At 37.2% G+C, this 23,627-nt stretch overlaps 2 protein-coding genes across 2 annotated transcripts; both read right to left on the reverse strand.

Moving 5' to 3' along the window:
• Positions 1 to 38: 38 nt before the first annotated feature.
• LOC123881094 (lymphocyte antigen 75-like) lies at positions 39 to 4,854 on the reverse strand. The gene is made up of 6 exons (XM_045929665.1): positions 4,677 to 4,854; positions 2,867 to 3,139; positions 1,616 to 1,798; positions 1,038 to 1,171; positions 538 to 664; positions 39 to 212 (listed from the first exon to the last, which is right to left on the reverse strand). The coding sequence occupies exons 1-6, from the start codon at positions 4,744 to 4,746 to the stop codon at positions 40 to 42; spliced, it is 960 nt and encodes a 319-aa protein (XP_045785621.1). The 5' UTR covers positions 4,747 to 4,854; the 3' UTR covers position 39.
• Positions 4,855 to 6,925: 2,071 nt separating this feature from the next.
• On the reverse strand, positions 6,926 to 23,509 carry LOC123881091 (integrin alpha-4-like). Its single transcript, XM_045929661.1, has 25 exons — positions 23,318 to 23,509; positions 23,054 to 23,204; positions 22,612 to 22,727; positions 21,808 to 21,878; positions 20,789 to 20,840; positions 20,535 to 20,639; positions 18,725 to 18,811; positions 18,250 to 18,342; positions 17,978 to 18,063; positions 17,471 to 17,671; positions 16,897 to 16,996; positions 16,092 to 16,256; positions 15,528 to 15,637; positions 15,007 to 15,088; positions 13,573 to 13,715; positions 13,176 to 13,372; positions 12,528 to 12,735; positions 11,274 to 11,446; positions 10,918 to 10,999; positions 10,559 to 10,654; positions 9,907 to 10,057; positions 8,989 to 9,061; positions 8,215 to 8,326; positions 7,716 to 7,787; positions 6,926 to 7,083 (listed from the first exon to the last, which is right to left on the reverse strand). The coding sequence occupies exons 1-25, from the start codon at positions 23,325 to 23,327 to the stop codon at positions 6,940 to 6,942; spliced, it is 2,880 nt and encodes a 959-aa protein (XP_045785617.1). The 5' UTR covers positions 23,328 to 23,509; the 3' UTR covers positions 6,926 to 6,939.
• Between the last annotated feature and the right edge of the window lie 118 nt (positions 23,510 to 23,627).

Below are 23,627 nucleotides of genomic sequence, written 5' to 3' on the forward strand. Positions count from 1 at the left end.
TTTGAATGATATTTCACTCAGGTCATCAAGTTGCAGTTTTTAGTTCTTGTTTTGCACTTCCTTTTCGCAAATAAAACCGAGCTTGTCAGCGCAGTTGATGTCGTTGTACTTGCCGTCATTCTTGAATAACGAGACGCAGTACTCGCGGCCGTGCGAGTTGTTGGGCTCGCCCTCACTCCACTGGCTGTAGCCCGCCTCCTCCAAAGTTTGATCTGGGGAATAAATAAATAATAAAGGGCATCGAATTATATATTAGTAAAATTAATCATTAAGTTCAACAACAACGACTCATATGAAAATGAAAAAATATTTATTAACCAAAAGACAACTTATTCAATTTTTTTGCATTAACAACATATGTTAGTAAAATATGAATCATTAAGTGATGCCCGCGACTTCGTCCGCGTATGTTTCGGTTACTAAAAATCCCGTTGGAACTCTTTGATCCTCCGGGATAAAAAGTAGCCTATGTCCTTCGAATTTGAATTTGAATTTAAATACAACAAGTTAGATAAAAGCTTGTAAAAATGAACTTACTAAAAATAGTTTGAAACACAACAGGCGAGCCATCAGTTTTCTTCTCAGCTCGAATGCCAACGAAGAAGAACCAGTCTGCCACAGAGCTGGTTACGGGAGGTTCCTCGTTGGTATAGTTGTGAATGACCTGAACAAAAATATTGTAAGCTATGTAAAAATATACTTACCACGTTTATGAATTGATAGTAGTCACATACAGAATCTGAAAGAAAAAGTGTCGCTTCGACTATTAGGACCTATTTTGTTTGCAGCAGAACCACAGAAAAATCGAGCATGTGCGAGTCTGCCTCGCACGCGAAAGGTTCCGTATCATCGTACAAGAAATATCAATTTTTACTTTTAATGGCGGCCATTTCGAAATTTTTATTATTTGTTGTTCAAATCGTCATCGTGACGGACATGGGCTACTTTTTATTCCGGAAAATCAAAGAGTTCCGGCGGCGATCATATAAAGAGAGTAAAAATTCATTTTATGTGGATAATTAAATAAAAAGCAAAACCTGGTGTTCTAGCTCAGAGTTGAGAACTATGAGATGAGCGCCCTGCGCGCGGCACTCAGCATACGCTTCGTTCCATGGAAATGCTGCTTGAGGGATCCTGTAACAGCTACCCACGTTTTCGAAGTATTTGTAGCCTGTAATGAAGTTTTGAAGCACATTTATATATGGCTTATTAAAACTACAAGTATAAGGCAAAAGGAGATTGGTATTAGACTGTGTTTAGGTAGTAAAATATAATACGTATATATATAATATAATAATATAAGTTTTCGCTAGTGTTTTATTTACACCCTGTTTATGTATGTATGTGAGTTTCATTATTACACCATAAGCTTCCACCTTGGAGATGCAAGACAGCGACCAGCTGACAAATCGCATACTTACATTCCGTTGGATGGATGGGCACTTGCCTTTGCCAAAGACCTGGCACTGTTTGTCTTCGACTACGTCTCTAGCGTCCACCATGGAGATGAAATGGCAGCAGATAAAACGTTAGTGATTTCCTCATCGTTCCTTGTTAGTTTGACCAAACTGCATATTATCTGAATCCCTTGGTAGGATGGATCATAAACACTAACCTTTGCCGAATACCTTGCACTGTTTGTCTTCGACTACGTCACTGGCGTCCACCTTGCAGATGAAAGGTAGCCACTCGCGGCTAACGGAACGTTGCACCTCACCGTCTCTCTTGATCACGTCGGATTCAGCCCAATAGGAAGCCATCCATCTGTAGCCCCCTATAGTTGCGTGTATTTCGTCCACTGAAAATAATAATTTTACGGAAAATTGAATAGGTATATCATTCTCTTTAGTTCAACTATTTGCACAATTTATATTATGGAAGTCAAATCTCTTTCGGGTTCGTACTTTTTAATGGCAAAACTTATCATCACCATCATCACCGTCAACCTATAGACAACCATTGCTGGACATAGGTCTCTTGTAGGGACTTTCACACGGTACAGTCTTGTACCACCGCCTGAGTCAAGCGGTTCCCTGCGAGTCATTTGGTGTCGTCTGTCCACCTATGGTCTCCAAACTGCGCTTTTAGGTACGAAGTCACCATTCTAGCAACTTAGGACTCCAATCTGCCGCTTTTTCGAACTATGTTTGTTGCCAATTGCCACTTCAGCTTCACAATCATTGAGTCATGTCGATTACTCGGGTTCTAGTAAGGATCTCCTCATTCCTGAACTAGCATTGGCAGAAACTATAATTTCTTGAATGGCTTAGGTCTGATCGGGGTAGGAGACTTCTGCCATAGACAGTCATCAGCTCCCATCTGGCAAAGCCGTAATGTCAAGAAATCTAGCGTTAGGATAGCATTCAAAATCAGGTAGGTACATGACCTACTATGAGATTAATGCAGACTGTCAGCCCCCTACACAACTATATCCAATGGGCTTCAGGCTCTGTCCGTACAATTTTGACTTCCCTATTAATTCATTAACAACCCATCGCCGGCCCACAACTGACCATGGGTTTCCTCTCAGAATGAGAAGGGTTTAGGTCATAAACCACCACGCTGGACAAGTGTGGATTGGTAGACTTCACACACCTTCGAGAACATGGAGAACTCTTTAGTTATGCAGGTTTCCGCACGATGTTTACCTTTACCGTTAAAGCAGTGATACTTAATTGCTTAAAACGTACATAACTCCGAAAAGTTAGTGGCGCGTGCCCGAGATCAAACTTCTGAGCTTCCAAATGGGAGGCGGATGTCCTAACCACTACGTTATCACGGCTCTTACTAACCTATGTTGGAATGCCAATCTTTACGATTCGATGTTCAAAAATGGGATGAATTAGGTCTAGTAGGAGGTACTTACAGTTGATAAGAGGAATCTCTTCAGCTGACTCATGTTTCTTGCCGTCATTCCCTATCCACGCCCTGTCCCCTATATCGGGGTATTGTTTGAACAAGCCATGGGCTTGTGATATGTCATCCTCAGAACTCGGCACCATGAGGGAAGCCCCTTCTATGGCGCAAACTTCACGCGCTCGGGGGAGCTCGACCGCCTCCATGTGGAATTTGTAAAACGCATCCGTTTTTCTATTATACACATAATCTGTACGATACTGCTTTGAAGATGTCAATGGTACTGCAAAGTGAATGAGTACCCAGGTAGAATGCTAGCAAAAACGAAGATAGGTGATCGTACTGATGATTAGGTACCTACTGATAAGATACTACAAAAAAAAAGCAATTAAAGAAAACTGAACATTTAAATAGCACATTATTTTTAAATTTTGACTATTATACACGTCTTGGAAAAAAATTGTGTAAATAAATGTTATTTATTACACATTGGCCGACACTTGTCAAATAATGCATTGGTTCAATGTGTGCAGGAGACTTTAGTCTGCACTCAGTAAAGATCATGGTCAAACGCTAACCTGTTATCAGTAACAAACAAATGCATCTGTAATATAATTAGGTACTATCATCATATTATCACACTAATATTATAAAGGAGAAAGTTTGTATGTGTGTGTGTGTGTGTGTGTTTATGTTTGTTACTCCTTCACGCAAAAACTACTAAACGGATTGGGCTGAAATTTATAATCGAGATAGATTATACCCTGGATTAGCACATAGGCTTCACATAGGCTACTTTTATCCCGGAAAATCAAAGAGTTCCCACGGGAATTTTAAAAACCTACATCCACGCGAACGAAGTCGCGGGTATCAGCTAGTAATTAATATTAAAGTATCTTTGTTTGTTGGTTTAATCACGCTCAACGGAGCAACATCTATATGATGTTTTGCATGGATGTCTACAGTTATAAAGACCTGGAGGGTGATATAGGCTATTTTTTATCCCCGAAAATTATAGAGTTCCCTTGGATTTATTCACTCGGATGAAGTCGCGGATGTCAGCTAGTTTATAGCCTTACTTTACTTACTACTTCATAATTAGGTACTTAATGTTTACGTACTTTGGTAAGTACCTACCTATTATGATATGATACATTATTTATTTAAATAATACCTCAAAATGTCGTAACATTGGCCCTTGAAAGACTTTTTCATTTAGTATTTCAGTCAGTAAAATATTATTGGCTTTTTAATTATGCTCATAAGACGATGAGGCCCTTAGACAGACCAATAGACACATTGTCACATTTATAATATAAGTATGGATAAGGATTATCAGGTAAGTAAGTATAAGTTTACATAGAGATCTTTAGGGTTTTTAGGTAGGTAGGAGGTAGGTACAATTTTTTGAAAAAATCATATTGACTACCATATTTTAGGAAAAATATCTGCGTTTATGTTTCAGTTTTACGCGATTTGCATGTTTCCACCTTGCCCGGAGGCGCATTTTTTTCAAAGTTGGCACTCTATCTACACTTTGAAAAAAAAAAATCTAGGCCGAACACAATGAAAATTAGATCGAAAGTTACTGCAATTACCAAAGTTCAAGAGTCATAACTTGAGCTAAAATCAACCAAGATAATCCGAATGCCACTTCGTACAAACTCTACAGAAGTCAACCGAAAAAACAATTTTGTTTTTACTAGTTTTGGAATAGTATATTTTTCTTGTTGACTCGAGAGTCGAGACTATGCGTTCTGGGAATTATTATCATGTACTAAGTATTACTATCTAAGTAACATATATACGAAAAAACTTACACAGATATATTGTAATAATAAATAACATGCGCCACTTTGTGTCACTTGAAAAGATTCGTACTATTTCCATTACGATATTATATTATTTTTATTGATAGTAAATATATTTAGGTTTACGTATCTACTTTGCGAAGCGTCGTGCTTTATCAAACTAAATAAACATATTGAGCAAATAACATATTTACATTAATTAATATAAGTTTGATAAGCAAACTCAATAATTTCTAGGTACCTAAGTAGTAATCTTTAAGTGACCCATGTTAAAGCAAATGAATTGTTACATATTATTTGTTATAGCGGAAATACAGACTCGGTAAAAATTTCAACTCCTATTACGGTTCATGATGTACAGCCCCTGACAAACAGACGGACGGACAGCGGAGGCTTATTAGGTAATTTGAGTTGGAGTATTTATTAAGAGGGCTTTCTCCGGCACTCGTTTCATACAATCGTAGTTCCAATTTCATTTGAATATCAAGCAACCAAAGTCCATGAAATTTTGCAGACATATTCTAGAAACTAATATCTGTCTGTGGTTTTCCAGATTTCTGTTAAAATATTCGGTTTCAAAGTTACGCGGTCTTAAAAATTTTCATACAAATCTTTGAGCCCCTGTAATTTTAAAACTACATATTTTTAGAAAAATCTAAAACACTACAGACACAGATATTAGTTTCTAGAATATGTCTACAAAATTTCATGGACTTTGGTTGCTTAATATTCAAATGAAATTGGAACTACGATTGTATGAAACGAGTGACGGAGAGAGCCCTGTTAACTTCAAAACTTGCAATGATACTTAACTTATAAGATAAGTTATTGGTAGGTACTTATGAGGTTTTTTACATCTCACCATTAAAAATCGAGAATAATGTCGAAAATTCTCTAATTTTAATTCTTCCGCTTGGAGCGCTAGGTGTCTGTAGACATTGTGTGAAACTGGAAGTTGAGCTTCGACAATCGAATTCTATCAACGTTGCGTCGCGTTTTGGTGAAAAATTCTTATCTTGCAGGTCCTACTTACCTAGTCTAGTTTTACTTGCTAAATCCCGAAATTATTATATTAGACACCTAATCCTGATTACCTATACAATAATACACCAGGGTCCAATAAGGGTCCAGTTTAAGAAATTAGTTCTAGTATCGACTATAACTCACAAATTAGTCGATACTAGAATTAATTTCTTAAACTGGACCCTTTCAAGTAAAGATTTTATATAAACCTGTGAGGATGATACTGCCATTGCCGCAATTAAAGTGCCATAAGCCTACGTTGTCGTATATGTCGTATTATTTTACAAATTGCGAAAAACCAAGTAAAATTTGAATTTCGTGGCAGACCCGTCGCTTGCCCCTTAGTATTTAAGATTTCATCTGGAATTATACGACCCTCCGGGTCAGCGTACTTGTAGGTGCATTATAAAGATGTAGGGATATGGGTCTTTCCCACAGAGATATTATAATATTTATCATTTGCATGTATCTACCTATTTATGAATAGTCTACGTGCAACATCACACCACGGATATGGGGTTTTCCACGGTCATACGATCGTTGTTTATTTGTGTTTTAACATTGTACCTATTTATTGATTATAGGTATGATACCATCTACTGATCTTCAAAAAGAGTATCTACAGAGTCACACATTTTCAATGAAATGTTTTTCAAAGTACTAAAGCTCAAAGTGATTCTACAGTGATATTTTACATGTGGGTTTTCTTTACAACGAAGAATGGATTTTTTAAAATAATTTATTATTTCCATTATCCACCCCAAAACACCCCTACCTAAAAAAAAATTTAATTTAATATTAAATAATTTTTATATTAAATCACACTATCACACTTCACACTAATATTATAAAGGCGAAAGTTTGTATGTGTGTGTGTGTGTGTGTGTATGTTTGTTACTCCTTCACGCAAAAACTACTAGACGGATTTGGCTGAAATTTGGAAAGGAGATAGATAATACCCTGAATTAGCACATAGGCTACTTTTTATCCCGGAAAATCAAAGAGTTCCCACGGGATTTCGAAAAACCTAAATCCACGCGGGCGAAGTCGTGGGCATCGGCTAGTTAAAAATAAAATTTAAATATTTTTTGCTAAAAATAAAATTGAAATAATTTTTAATTAAAAAAAATATTTTTTTAGTCCAGCTACCCATAGCCGGACACACGTTCCCAAGTAAGTATACAGTGTATTTTATTTAACCGGGACAGTATGGGGAAATTGTTAAAAAAAAAGAAGACAAATAAGGCATTTATTTATAACGTTGTTGTAGTTGTTCATCAATAGTCATCTCCCTTTCCTGGATATTATCTTCAGCATCAGTTAGGAACTGAATGTCTTCTGTGCTTTTTCTTTTTGCAGCCGCCCTCATGCTGTCTCGAATGTGTGAACGGCGCTGTAGGATGACAAAAATACCATTAGGGTAAAATCACACTAATATTATAAAGGAGAAAGTTTGTATGTGTGGGTGTGTGTGTGTGTGTAGGTATGTTTGTTACTCCTTCACGCAAAAACTACTAGACGGATTGGGCAGACATTTAGAATGGAGATAGATTATACCCTGGATTAGCACATAGGCTACTTTTTATCCCGGAAAATCAAAGAGTTCCCACGGGAATTTTAAAAAACCTACATCCACGCGAACGAAGTTGCGGGTATCAGCTAGTACTTTATAAAAGTCGCGATAACCTAGTAGTTAAAACGTCGCGATGGACTCCTAGTCCTAGTGAGACCCCCAGACTTCCAACCCAGGCATGCATCTCTCACTTTTCGGAGCTACGTGTATTTTTTTATTCAGATAAAGTTAGCCCTTGACTGCAATCTCACCTGGTGGTAAGCGATAATGCAGTCTAAGATAGATGTGGAAGGGGTATAGCAGTTTTCATTAAACCCATAATCTTTTTGTTTCTATGCGGCATTGCACCGCAACGCTAAATCGCTTGATTTACCAGTAGGGTGGTAACTATGTGTATCTGACTTAATTTTTGCCGATTATTATTAATTATTGGGTATTATTTGTTTACTCACAACACTTTGACGATAGACTTCTTTCTTCAGCGCCACAAGCTTATCTTTGTTCTTTCTTTTGAGGAATCCAAACTGAAATCAAAAAGTTAATAAACATAGCAAATAAACTCTGTAGTATATATAGGTACCGCTTGACATACATGGCGTGGACTCTACATAAGAAAAACGCTGTTTAAGAAGCCATCATGATGAGAAGAGAAGAAAAAGAAAGGCAAGAAAAGAAGAAGACAGAAAATAACCTGGAGGATCAGCAAGAAGTAATGCAATGTGGTTCCGTGCTTATATTGCGGGGGTTATTTTATAGTCCATGAGTTTTTTAAATTCAGATACAAGTCAGCCCTTGACTGCAATCTCATCTGATGGTAAGTGATGATGCAGTCAAGATGGAAGTGGGCTAACCTGGAAGGGGTATGGTATTTAGAAACGCCATACCCGCAGGCACAAGTTCGTAGGGATTTATTCCTTCTCTTTTCTGAAGAAAACAAAAGCGATATCCTACCTCATAAAGAGCAAAGACTACGAGTCCAAAAAGCAGTAATCCAATGACAGAAGCTGTTGCGATCACCCATGTTGGCACGCTCGCTACTTGTAGTTTTACTAATGATTCTTTACTGAAAAGAAAGAGCTACATTAATGGTCTCCCACACACGGCATACAACAGCTTTTTATGAAGACTAGCCAACTACCCTGGAGATTACCCAATTATATTAAGCTTATTTCGTGGTTTAACGACATTTTATATTGTAGATAACGGGTACATACCACGGTTAATTTGACTGCTGATATTTCGACTCAGTTACATGAGAGTTATACTCCGGAGATATTATTAGGGTGCATGGTGAGATATGGTGGGCGCAAAAACAGATGCACTCTCTATTGTCTCTACTACGCATTACGCATATCAATCTATTGCGATTGTTAAGTAACGTTTACCCAAGTCGGTAAGTGGATGAGTGACCAACTTTGGAGGTTCGAATAAGCCGTCAGTTATTATCACTCTTTCTCTCTCTCTCTCTCTCCGGTCGTTCCTTCATACTGAAGATCCCAGCCTCGAACGGATCAGCAGTTTCAATTTTTCTGTCAGTAGCCATTTTAGCGATGGTGTAGGTATAACTGGCATGAATTGAACTCCTTTAGTTGGTCAGACCATTTTGTTGGTGAGCAGCCTCTCCTTCTCAGCCTCAGTGTCGCCCGTAATAATCAGCTTCTCTAGGCAAATAATAATTGTAGTTTACGCTTAGTCGAAATATTTAAGAAGAGGAAAAGAACTTACCTTAAAAACTTGCTGGTATTCAACAGTTTGAGAGTGGTAGTAACCGTGACATTTGGCTTAATTTCGTCTAGTTCTGTATCAGGAAAGATATAATTAGGTGTTAAAATAATACCTGTATTTACTATCTGTATTCATAAAGTATTCTCTTTAGGGAGAGTAATTTGACGAATTCCCAGACGCAATTGTGAGCGCTGTGGTTTTATGTAGCGCTGTGGATTCCTGGTAGAGGCTATTTGAGAAAATATGCCTCTATTTTTAAACTGCTGCTGGTCTGGTTTGTTGGCAGAGGAGTGCCCAGACTTGGATATCAAAGTAGGTATTAGTTAGGTAGGTACCTAGTTACTGGCACATCAAAATAAATTGATCATTGATATTGTTACAAGTATTCTAACTACAGGGTAAGCAGGGCAAGTGTTAAGGCTTAGTAGTTAAGATTCGGGGTTCGATCCCTTGTACACGCACCTCTAACGTTTCGAAGTTATGTGCATTTTAAACAATTAAATATCACTTGCTTTAACGGTGAAGGAAAATATCGTAAGGAAACCATGCTTGCCTGAGAGTTTTACATAATGCTCTAAAAAGGTGTGTGAAGTCTGCCAATCCGCACTGCGCCAGCGTGGCAGACTATGGCCTAAACCCTTCTTATTCTGACAAGAGACCCGTGCTCAGTAGTGAAGCATCATCATCCCTATCCCAGCCCACTGGCTGGGATAGGGATGATGATGATGATGAAGCAGTGCTTATAATTTTAATTTAATTTCGGCTATTAACTTGTCTGCACGTCAATACTTCTAAGGGTCGACAGTCAAACCCACTACCCGACTTCGTAATAAAAACTCCAAGCTCAGTCAATATGTCGCAAAATTTGTCGCAGTTTTGAATTCAAATCCTAAACGTTAATGCGTTGAAAACACGAACCTAAGGTATTTGGAACGATTTCCATAGATATTGTGAGCGAAGTTTTGTCTGATCTCAGCAGATCACCGATGTTACACGTCGTCACGATTCCGTCGTCAACCTGCGTCCTGTTGTCTATGGCGCATTCCAGGTAAGACGTAACTGTGTAGATCTGGTAAGAATCAATCAATCATTTTAACTTTAGTATCGTGAGGAAACCTGCAGGCCTGAGAGATCTCCATATTGTTCACAAAGGTGTGCATAATCGCCACACTTAGCCAGCGTGGTAGACTATAGATTGAAAAATCGATAGACGTTGGGGTCCCAAGGTCCTAAAATGGAAACCTCGCACAGAAAGCATCGCAGTATTCCGCAAGCAGTAAATGATCAGAAGACATCAAGCGGGTCGGAGGCAGGCTGGATTCAGGCTGCGGCGCAAGACTGGCGTGTGGAAGTCCTATAAGATACCTATGTCCAGCTGTGGAGGTCTATCGGTTGACGACAATGTTGATGACTAGCATTCACCCACTGAATCTCAGGTTTTACACCAGAGACACGGTAGACAGAAAACTGTAAATGGATAGAAGCTAAAGAAAGTTGTTCTACATAAAATAAAGGAGTTTGTGTTTGAACTGTGTTGGTTGCTGCATTTCAAGCGAAATCATTGACTCACTTTGATAGGCACTTCTGGATATCCGATGTATGACGCGTTCGGTAGAATGATCTGAACTTGCATACCATTCCAGTTTGTGATACCCTTGTTTTCTATCTGAAAGATAAAACAATTTTTATTAAAAAAATAAAAATACGTGGCTAACTTTCTTATGTACGTGCAAATAAAAAAGCAATGTAGCTTTGGCACGGTAACAAATCAGCAAATTAAATAAAAACGAAAGGTAAAAAAGGTCGCGAGCGAAGTAAGCTTCAAGTTTGCCAATAAGCTAAAAGCAAAATTATCATTATATATTACAGATATTATAAAACTAATACTCATATTTTGGTTGGTGGTAAGTAAATAAGTATAGTACTTACAATATATAAATGTTCAAAAGATTTTCGCTCAGTACGAAGACCTGTAGGGGTGACATCGACGTCTCCTTCAGGATTTGTTTGTCTGTTGGTAATAGTTATAAATAACAATAATTTAAGTGTAATAAATCAATTTATAAACTAATTAGCTTTTATCGCCCCTTCAACAAACATGGGTTGCTCCCTGCCACTTCAACTACAAATGGTTTGTGTTTTGTCAGTAACCTTGATTCTCATGCGGATTTCCTCATTTCAAATCCCTTAAGGAACGCCTAACACAGCTCTATAGCTTTATTTTGTGGACCAGGCCGCTTGTAAAAGTGCCCATATTTTAGTGCCATTATGTATTATGAACTTACCCTGTTATATGAATGTTATCAGTGTCGCCTTTTATGTCATATGTTTCCGTAACCTCGTCATCAACTTGATCTGGTTTGTTACAGTCGTTGTATAACGCGGACTTGAGTTCCACATAATATTCATCCGTGCTCGTTATATCTTGCCGTGGTTCCAATTTGATATTACCTATAATCTGAAAAACAACGTACTCTTATTTTAACGTACTTTTAATATGTCCTGAGACTGTAAGCGCTCATTGAGCAAAAACAACATCCTACAACGCGTGGTGTTTTATTTAAAACATCCACATCACTTCATCATTTGTTTTAAAGAATGTTAATCATGACTAATATTCCCTTTTCGCTTCCAGAAGACATAATATTGGAGATGTCTCTCAATAAGTTCAAAGTTTTCGTAAAACGTAAACTGATTGGAAAATCCTATTACAATGTGAAGGATTATTTAAATGATACGAAAGCTTGGGAATGAGTTGCCAATCAGCTTTATCTTAAAAGCTTAATCAGCTGCTCTAATAAGTTTATGTGATTTTGTAAAGTGGTGATAACAAAAAAAAGAATACCCGTCTGAGTTTGTTGTAGGCTCTTCTCAGACTTGGGCGCGTTTGGAACCCTCGTAGCTTTAGTTTTAAGTTACGTAATTAATTATCACCACTATATCGTACAAAAACAATTTTGACCATCAAAAGGAGTACAATTGTATCTACTTTGAATACTTTGACTTTGACTTCTTTGAAGTAAGTGTACCGCTTGTGCTCGAGGTAGGTATTACAATAGTGCAACGGGTGGTGTTTGAACCACCGAACTTTCGGAATTCACTCCGTTCCTTAAACCCTTGAGCTATTGAGGCTTTTGGTTATGAGACTATTGAGGTTACTGCACATATAAAATCGCACATGACGTGCTGTAGCAAACAGATCGATAACATAGCACAATTCCACTCGTGGTTGCATCAACTAGGGCCCAAAACGCAGGAAATTTTATAATTTCTAATTTTTTTTGGGTCTGGTCTGGTGGGAGGCTTTGGACGTGGCTAGTTACCACCCTACCGGCAAAGCCATACCAATAAGCGATTTAGCGCTCTGATACGATGCTGTGTAGAAACCATAGGGTTTTAATAAAACTGCCATTCTCTTTCCAAGTTAGTCCGCTTCCGTCTTAGACTGAATCATGACTTACCACCAGGTGAGATTGCTGCCAAGGGCTAACTTGTATGTGAATTAAAACAAAATCGGTTTAAAATTATTTAGTTCTTACCCACTGCTGATCCTTGCTAATAGAGTGTTTGTTTTTGCATAGGATTGTATCGGTGCCAGCTAGAACGGTGCATTCAGTGGGATACCGCGAGACCAGGGCGCCCAGTATGCGCAGTTCAACACAGGCCCCGTACGCCGTGTCCCCGGTGTTTGACACGTTGACCGAAACGTACTCAGACGTTGACGAACCAACGATGTAATACGGTTTTCTAGAAAAACATTTAATAATTTGTTATAAAATTTTGTAAATCATAAAAAGTAAGTCATAAAAAGTACACGTTTGGGCGCGTGGATATATATGCACAATATGTAGAAGGAATATAGAGGAGAGAAAAGCAAATAAAAGGTGAATGGCTTGCCTAAAAGAGATATACACGTGTGAAAGGGATGGTTTCTTTATTCCTCGTTGAATAGGTATTTAAAATCATTACAAAGTTTCTTACACAGATTAAGAAAAAAAACTGCAGTTTACATCGATTATGTACTAGTAGGTATACCTAATAATTCCTCAAAGGCCGTTTACAAAATATTGTCCTTTAAAGTTTTTCAGCAACTGTTAATGATGCTCATTATGGAATCCTAGCTTATATCTTTTCAGACACGCACTTACTTGACCAGTTATTTCAAAATTAAAGGTCATTTTACTTACGCAAAGGTAGAACTAATGTGCAATTTAAGCATTGGTTTACAAATTTTTCCTCCGCAAGACGAGTATTCGTTAGCTTCGTAGAACAGACTACTGCGTTCACTGAGTAACACGCTTGAAGGGTCATATTCAGTGGTATTCTCAGGATCTTCCTTCAAAGTTGCAGTTATTTCGTACGATATTACGAGGTTGCTGTATTCCTGAAAAATTCAGATTCAGAATCTCCACGTATTTCGACGGGTATAAAATTCTTGAAAGTACTTAGATAATTTTTGTGTGAAAAACATAACAACAATTTGATTTATTTGATTATTGATTTACTCGTTATTATTTAGCCGTCTCACTGATTAATAAAGAGCTTTTCTGAAACCACTGGTTAATTATTAATGTCGATACTTACATTATTTATGCAAATAGCTTTTATATTATTTTGACATAATTTACTTTTTCTCTCTATTATATTCTGGACGTAGGTCAATTTATCTTCACCCTTGAGTAGTGTGCATAGTTCACTGTTGGAGATCTTAACCGTTATTTCTAAATCTGCAATAAAATTATGTCATTACTCATTACTGTAAATTTCGTTTACACGTTGACAGCAAAAAAATCTGCTCGTAAGTGAATTATTAATTATTTATTGCAGATAATGTTCTACATTTAGTGTCTTAGAAACCAAATTGTTAACAGTTCTATAGTTGCACGTATTTAGTACCTACCTACTTTAGATAAAGTATGCCAACTTTGTGAACAGATACGTAGTTACATGCGAAATCTGACAGTGACAGAAAAATATAAAGTACCTACGTAAGTAGTAAGTACTTATAGATTACATTGTAAAATTTACCTAAGAAAGTTACAAGTGTAAATTAAAAATTTTCAACACCCCCGACAAGTCATTTTCAAATAAATAATTATGTATATCTAGGCAACGTCCATCTTGACAGCTTGACATTTGTCAATTGACACTTGAATATTATGAACCTAAGGGTTATCTAACCTTCTTTTCTACAAGAAAACTAGAAAAGAGCTGATAACTTTTAAACGGCTGAACCAATTTTTTTGGATTATAGCTAAGAACACTCTCGATCAAGCCACCTTTCAAACAAAAAAAAGTAAATTCAAATCGGTTCATTCGTTTAGGCGCTACGATGCCACAGACAGATACACAGATACACAGGCACACAGATACACACGTCAAACTTATAACACCCCTCTTTTTGGGTCGGGGGTTAAAAACATAAATCGGCTGTAAGAGAAATGTACGCCCAATCGTGGCTGAACGAACATTTTCGTGGACAGTTTTTGATTAATTCATCTTGTAATTTATCAGCAAAGTGCCCAATAGGGATCATTCCGAAAAAACTATAGTAAAGTAAAATATTCTTTATTGTACACCGAATTTACATAAAGAAATATATACCTCACACTAATATTATAAAGGCGAAAGTTTGTATGTGTGTGTGTGTGTGTATGTTTGTTACTCCTTCACGCAAAAACTACTGGACGGATTTGGCTGAAATTCGGAATGGAGATAGATAATATCCTGGATTAGCACAAAGGCTACTTTTTATCCCGGAAAACCAAAGAGTTCCCACGGGATTTCGAAAAACCTAAATCCACGCGGACGAAGTCGCGGGCGTCAGCTAGTATCAAAATAAATGTCTGTACAAATAGGCGGCCTTATCGCTAAATAGCAATCTCTCGATGCAACCTTAGGGTAGAGGATATAATAAAAATTAAAGAAGGGGTGTACTAAAAAATAGCAGTTATTTTAGACCTGTCAGCTGATACTCGTGTATTTATAACCAAAAAACATGATCGAGGTATAACATACCTGCCTTAATTTTAACTGGTTTTTTAGGATAATCAACAGAGATACACGAGGTTATTTCAAGCTCCTTACGTTTTTTATCATTCTGTAAGATAAAATTAGATTTAAAGATGCATTCATACTTCTTCTCCGGTCCCTTTGACATCGGCGAGTAGAGGGACTCCCCTATTATTATGTAAATGCGCGGTAAGATTTATTATATCAAACAAAGTTTTCAAAAATTGGTTTGAATGCAAGATCGGTATTATAAAAAGGTTACCTATTAGCTACGTAAATAATTAAGAAATGTTTTCTTATTTTTATTTATTTTAGGTTACAGACATGAAGCAATAGGATTTTTACAGGAACTCACCCCTATTAAACCTAGGTCCACCGAATCTATTCTCTTTGGACTTAAGCAGATGCTAGATAAATAGCCCTAATCAATGCGGGTAATAGAATCTTAGCTTTAACAAACCTAGATTTATACATTCAAATTCTTCATATATCGGGAATTATATTTTTTTTTAGTAAACACTTAATACCTTAATATTTTTTACATTATCTATTGAGCCATTTAACTTTACGGTGATGGATGCCATGCCATTGAGTACAGCGACGCTGCTGTTAGTACCGATTGCCCCAACTGCCAGTCCTGTACAAAGTTCGGTCATTAACTAACCTAGTGTTGTAGCGTGGGATACGGGGTGCATTTGATAACATCTATGATTATTATTGATTAGTGATGAATTGAATGCAATCGTTATCGATTGCATTCAATCATAGAAATATATTACATTCTGCGGTTTATAGGATTAAAAACTTCTTTAGGCGTTAGTATTAACTTACCATATTTTTAATAATAAAACCGCAGAATTGAGTGATTTTGGGATGGATAAAAATTTCAAGGTCCCATCACAGATATGTTTATGTCAATATTGCTCAGAGTGCCGATAGATTTACAGACAAATATAAAAATATGAAATTTAAATTTTTGTAATGATCTTTCAATATTATTGCATATAATTCGGTGACTTTAATTCTGATAGTACCTACCTACCTAATCATTATTGCAATCGCGAGGATATCTCAGTCAATGGTCCACTTACCATTGCATTCATTTTGTTTTTGCAAAGTTGCTAAGCTGAACCCAAAAGAGTACAGTCCTTCAGGTTGAATCCTTTTCCTTATTTTACCTTCTAAAATACCAACACCAGAGTAAATATACACCGCCCCTTTGCCATTATCTTCATATGGAGCAGCTATTGCTATTTCTGGAAATATTTTTTTTAAATAAAGTTCAAAGTTAATCAGCAGGCGATGGAGAGAGCTATCTATGCTTAGAATTTCTGATTTCATAAAGTAACTATAAATTAGAAATGAGGAGACCCGTAGCCGACATAAGATTCAACGGGTTGCGAAACAGAAATAGCAATGGGCAGGGCCACATAGTTCGAATAATAGATAAACGTTGGAGTCCCTAAATGCTAGAATCCTGGCATTGGAAAGCGCAGAATTGGAAGGTCCGCCACTAGGTGGACAGACAACACCAAAGGAGCCAGGGAGCCTCTGAATTCAGGCAGCGCAAGACCGTGCCGTGTGGAAGTCCTTACAAGAGACCTGTATATCCACCAGTGAACGTCTATTGGTTGGTAATGATGATGATCATGAAATATAGTTTTTAGCAATCGGACTCATACTGCATACTCATACTGGTGATATTACGGTCAAGGGTTAACTTGTATTGAAATAAATAAAATAATTTTGCGTAGGTATATATTTTCTTTATAACGTGGATTTCCCTTTTAAAAAAATATTTACTCTCGCCCCGTCTTTACTCGGTTTCTGTAATTATTTTTTCAAAACGGGAATTCGAGATAGCCAGTGAATATTAAAAATGAGTTTCCCACTTACCATCGTTGCCATCATCGTCCAGGTCTCCAAGAGAAACAATGCTGTGGCCAAAAAATCCTCCGCTTTTAGAACCTTTTAGTACTATCTTTTCTGCCATACTCTGAAAACCATTCAAACAAAGTTTTCAAAGTTGCAAATTGATAATACGATTTGAAATGAAAGTAACTAAGCTAACTATGGGCCTCATAAGAAAGCTCAGAGACAGTGGGTGGTGGACAAAGTTATTCTTGAAGTTTTTCTACGTGACCAAATCAGAAATGAAGAGCAGAACCAGAAAGTTCTGCTACGGAGCTCCTTATTTCTAATTTTATCGGTTACTTTTAATCGACATAGCTCAACAGGTTACGAAGCTGAAGTGAACATAGTCGACAAAACAGATAGACGTTATGGTCCCAAGGTGCTAGCATGGCGACTTTACACCGGAAGTCCCCCCACAAGCTGGATAGACGACGTAAAACGAGTGACAGGGAGCCGCTGGTTTCAGGAGGCGCAAGACCATTCATGTGGAAGTCCTTACAAGAAAAACTACAATGTCCGTTGATAATAATGATGATGAATGGCGCCGGTTACGTACGTTTGATCCAATCGATTGAGCAGCATATATGTACACAGCGCCCACGTCGTGGCTGTACTGGTTTTCGGCGTACGTCGGTGCTCCCACGAGCAAAGCGGCGCCGCGCAACATGGCCGAGCACAGCGCCGCGCCATACATAGACCCCACGTGATCAGCTTTGATCGCTCCGATGTTGTCAAGGTTTGTGTTGAAGAAGTATACCTGAAATTGCCAAGTTTAGAATAAAATAATGGGAAATCCTATTCTTTGAGGCTCTTCATAAAACTACTTATGAAACCTTGGGGGGGGGGGGGGGGGGGGGTTATTTAAAATAAATTACCTACCCATACCCCTTAAGGGGGTGTATGGCGAAAAAAATTTTAACTCTCATTTTTCATGCTAAGAAGGTGTTTTGGAAGATTGTTTTGAATAAAATGGTAGCAGGACAGACAGGCAGACGGACAGAGGGATTGGGTGAAACTATAAGGTTTCTTGTTTTACTCTGGAACCTTAAAAACACAAACATACCTTTCCATAACCTTTATCGCCAAAAGTTGTGCTAATTGCATAAACAGTTTGATTAGAAAAGAACTGGCCACTCGATACACTGTAACCTGAAAATAAATATAATCAAACGCAATTCGACCGGTTCATAGATAACAGCTATCTATCGATAACTTCCGACTAGGTTCCGAAAATATATCTTTAATCCTAAGTATTTAATAATTTATCTATATTACAAAAATATCCATCGTTCGTTAAAATTGTACTAAGCTTATGTATAAATCGAAAAAACTTACCGAAATTATATTTGACGGGATTGTCGGCACTTATTTGATTAATCAATTTTGGTTTGCTATGTTTTTTCAATGCGTTGTAAAGAGAAACTCGGCCTAAAACAGAATAATGCAGCCATTAAATATATCAAAATTCAGACAGTTAGTACCATTATGCAAGTTCTTGCGTGCAGTAACATCGTCATTCACATTTGCATGCAAGTTATTTGCATTAGGAACATGTTTGCACCTCTTATGAAACATTTAACTTTTAAGCTAGTGTTTGAGCCAGAGTTTGTACGCCAGTTTGCTAGTAACTTGCATAATACTTACACGAAAGCGACACTACTTTCATATATCAAATGTAGCCTGTAGAGTGCAGCTAATTTGCAGTTTTACGTTTCCACTAGTACGTTTCCACTACAAAGTATGTATTTAAACTGCATGCAACCGTTAACCTGCATGCATAATGGAACTGTGGGGTAATAGAAGGTACTACCTTTATTCATTGCAGCTCCACCAATAAGAATATCTTTCTGATTAGAAACCACGTGGATACTCCAACCGAACGAGTCCAATCTGTCTCCTGAGAAAAATATATTAACATTAAGTATGTAATTTAAGCACATAAAAGACATTTTGTTAAAACTTTCCTTAAATAAAACTTTTCTTTATAAAACTTTAAAATTGTAGCATGGTAAAAACTCCCACAGATACATAGCTATGATATGTGCATATATCCTACGCACTAGTATAGGTTGTTCCAAACAAAAATCGGGTTCTATAAAGCTGTCAAAATTAGTATGACATTGGCCATCAAGTAACTCGTTTAACAGGGCTCTCTCCGTCACTCGTTTCATACAATCGTAGTTCCAATTTCATTTGAATATTAAGCAACCAAAGTCCATGAAATTTTGCAGACATATTCTAGAAACTAATATCTGGTCTGTGGTGTTTTAGATTTTTCTAAAAATATGTAGTTTTAAAATTACAGGGGCTCAAAGATTTGTATATAAATTTTTAAGACCGCGTAACTTTGAAACCGAATATTTTAACAGAAATCTGGAAAACCACAGACATAGATATTAGTTTCTAGAATATGTCTGCATGGACTTTGGTTGCCTAATATTCAAATGAAATTGGAACTACGTTTGTATGAAACGAGTGACGGAGAGAGCCCTGTTAAGCAAAAGCGAGTTGCAGCCCGCAAATAATTTTGTTCGGAATGACCCGTCTAGTAAGTAATTTGCTTTTGGAACATGTTTGCACCTTTTATGAAACATTTAACTTTTAAGCTAGTGTTCGAGCCAGAGTTTGTATGCCAGTACATAGTAAGTACAGTCATTTGGCGCTCATAAAGGCTACCTGGAAAGTTTTCCGATAGTTTTGAAAATTGGTGAAGGTTTGAAATTTTATAGATTTAACGTGCTCTTTCCTAATTTTTATTTTGCTACTTCATTTTTGCCGCTCAGCGCCGCCATATTGTGGAACAATGGCGCCCAAATACACTTTTTTGATGATTACTTCTTTCCGACTCATTTACGATGAAAATAGTTATTGTAATAAATTAAACAGGAGAAAATTTCCCACTATTTGTGTATTCAGGCTTTTTTTGTAGAATCTTTCTGGGTAAAACTGCCAAATGACTGGACTTATAGTAGGTTGTTGCATAAGGGGGCGCCAGCCAGGTAACCTCCCAGTGTGCCTGGATGCTGCTGGTCCCTTTTGGATGCGTCCGAGGGGAAGAGCAGTTTTCGGACCGGTGCGCCCCGGTAACATGGCTAATAATTTCTCTTCGGAGATATTGTTGGCTATGGCTAATGACCTGGCAGGAGGGGAGGTTTCTCCGCATGTCCCTCCGACTAGCAGAGGGCACAGTGGACGAAGCGTAGGACGGGACACGGGCGACGTGCGCGTCCCAGGGTCGGGGGACGCACTTCGTTGGTGCGTCCCGGAGGTGCGGTGGTGGGGACCGAGCAGGTCCCCAGTGGAGGGTCTGCCTCGGCAGACGTCGCTGGCTGGGTTGCGGTTGTTTGCTTCGGCCGTTCCCGTGACCCAGTCGCCAGGCGACGCGCAGTAGCGCCGCTGGGGTTTAGTGGGTATTCCGGTCGCCTCTCGGCCGGCGAGTCCCACATACCCTCCCTCCGGGGGGATGCGTAAATGCATTCCCCAGCGTCAACAAAAAAAAAAAAAGGTTGTTGCATAAGGGTACACCTTTTTTTTATACACAGGAAATGCCTAACGCAACGCAACGCACCTACTCAACTTCTTAAAATTCTTTGTTGGTTAAAATAATATTAAGTACTTACTAAAAACCTTTGTATTATGAAATCGATCTTCTTCCGCTATAGGTTCCAAGTCGTGAGTATCGTTCTGTTTTATAAAACAAATGCTTAAGGTTGCAGGTACTTTCGCTAAAATAAAACACAGGCATATCTATTATTAAAATTATATTCATCTAAGTTACCTATATTATAATTTTTCAATGAATGTATATATGTATATAAATCATCCATTCATATACCTATATTACTACCTTTTCATATTAAGTATAGGTACTTACTTGTGCTTGTTCTTGAGGTAGGTTTCATTTCAACATATCGGGGAATACATGTCTAAAATAAAAATAAAAATTTAGGTAAGTATCTATTTACATATTTATGAGGAACTAGCCGATGCCCGCGACTTCGCCCGCGTGGTTTAAGGTTTTTCGAAATCCCGTGGGAACTCTTTGATTTTCCGGGATAAAAAGTAGCCTATCTGCTAATCCAGGATATTATCTATCTCCATTCCAAATTTCAGTCAAATCCAGTAGTTTTTGCGTGAAGGAGTAACAAACATACACACACACACACACACACACACACACACACACACACACACACACACACACACACATACAAATTTTCGCCTTTATAATATTAGTGTGAAGTGTGATTTTCTATTGGTCCAAGCGGCGGCCTCGAAATATCTTAAAAAAATTTGAAAAGGTACATCGTGGCACAAAGATACTACATAATTCCTCCTATACATGAATGGTTGTCTTAACAACTAGAGGAAAATCGTGCAATGAGGGTAACGTTAGCAATTTAGGTGAAAGGATGAAGGCAACAGCAAAATGTGTGGCTTAGATTGATAATTAATTAATCAGTTGGTTTGTGTTGGTCATGCTTGAGCTAACCAAGCGACTTCAAAATATAGTGATGATGATTGTCTTTGTAACGGTTTTTTACTAAGCAAGGTCGCTTAGTGAAAGAGGTTGCCGCAACCCTACGTAAATTGATTTAACTATTCAAGCTCTAGAGCTTTTGCACCGCCTGAATCTACGGCTCCGTGGGACTCCTTTGATGTCGTATTTCCACCTAGTGGATGGTCTTCTAACTCTGCGCTTTTGGGACCTTGGGACCCCATCGTCTTTCGGTTTTTCGAACTATGTGCTCTGTCCACTACCACGTCAGCTTCGCAACCCGTTGAGATATGCCATTTGCTCTGGTTCTCCTACAGATTTCTCCTCTCCTCCTAAATTTCTGATTTGATCACTCAAGTATATGATTTGAATATAAAATTTGAAATAGCTCTTACCACGTAAAAGTCAGGACCTGCTGTAACAGTCGCACCCAACATCCAATTATATTTTATTTGATCGTCTTTAACTGAAACATACTACTAGTAAGTATATCAATGCACAAAAACCAGTCAAGTGTGAGTTGGACTTGCACACAAAGATTCCGTACCATTGTACAAAATTATATAAGTACTCTTTATTTATTTTTAATTTACATGACGGGCATTTTGAAATTTTTATGATTTGTTGTTATAACGGCAATAGTATACACTATGAGAAAATTTCAACTCTCTACCTATTACGGTTCACGAGACACATACCATTGATAGACAGATTAACGGACGGACAAACAGACGGACAGAGAAGTATAGAAAGTAGATACTTTTACCTTCTGAAATAATAGTAATAACAATAAGTCATTAAAAAAATAAACAATTGCCAAAATAAAAAAAATCACATGTGAAAATAGCACCACACAACCACCATATTGAATATAGCCTCAGTCACTCGTGATGATTCAAAAAAAAAAAAAAAAAATATTTTTATTCAATTAAACTTTTACAAGTTCTTTTGAATCGTCAAAAGCATCTACCATGATGTAAGGATTCTAACGAGACCCCATACATCCATATCTGTTCAGGCATCTAGAAGTTATGGTGCAGTATAGAAACTCACATAGGTACATACATAGGTACAAGAACCCTGAAAACATTAGGTACATTTACAATTATTATTTATTATTATATTATTAATTATTATTTATTTATTTACTTTTTGGGCAATCGTGTTATAATTTAATAGCCTAGATATTATGTTCCTACCTCCAAACGTCTTTCTGAAATGTGCCTCCCAAGGCTCCTTATTTATTTTTCCAGTTTTCACATCGATGTAGTAAATTTGGCCCGCATGGGACCCTTGCGGCGCACTCACAAGCAATCTGTAAATAATGTAATTATTTTAGAACGACCAAGCACTGTTTCTTTCTAGTAATTTAAGTGGAAAACTCAACACATCACTCAATAATTTTTATTTGTTATACATATTGGCCTAGATTCTAGATATTTAAGACTATGATCAATAATTTTAATCATTAATTAAATTAATTAATCTTTGGCCACTGGCCTCTAGCTTTCCTAGTTTAGGGCTGAGGGTTTCAATGTATTATTATGCAGAACTGAGTTTCACTTATAAAGATTTTAACACACATACTTCCGCATTTCTAATATTAAGTATGGAAGAATGGATAGTAAATAATGGATTTACCTCGAATTTTTGGATTGATAAGCGATACTAAAGCCATACAACGAATCGTCCTTTAGATTGTCTGGTCTTTGGAAGATCTTTAAGGATTTTTTATTGAGAAAAGCGTGAGTTAACAGCAGCGTTTCCAAAATACAAAAAATCGTGAAAGTTGCTGAAAAAAACATTTTTTTATAAAAAGCTGTTTGTTCTGAAAAAATGAACTATTCTATTTTTTTTCTATAATTTTTTCATAATTTTTTAAACAGTTTCCTCCAAAAAGCTTACATAAAAACATGATGCGTATTCACAAGTCTTACGAAATAGTGATTCAAAATTATTATAACTTTAATTTTCACATAACATTACTCTAATTTCATATATCTAACACCTGACTGCATGGTTTAATTAATTAATACAATGTGATTTATCTTTAAATAACAATTATTATTCTAGTATAGTTTCAAAATAGCCAACTTGGTTTTCCTCATCTGTTAGCGTCATTATCAGACTACGTACCTACCCAATGCCCAAATGGTGGTTTTATATGTTAATAATATTATTACAAGTGCGCAAAGTATAAAATTACAGTCGAAAG

The sequence above is a fragment of the Maniola jurtina genome, chromosome 3, assembly GCF_905333055.1.
Source record: "Maniola jurtina chromosome 3, ilManJurt1.1, whole genome shotgun sequence".
In the NCBI taxonomy this organism is placed as follows: Eukaryota; Metazoa; Arthropoda; class Insecta; order Lepidoptera; family Nymphalidae; genus Maniola; species Maniola jurtina.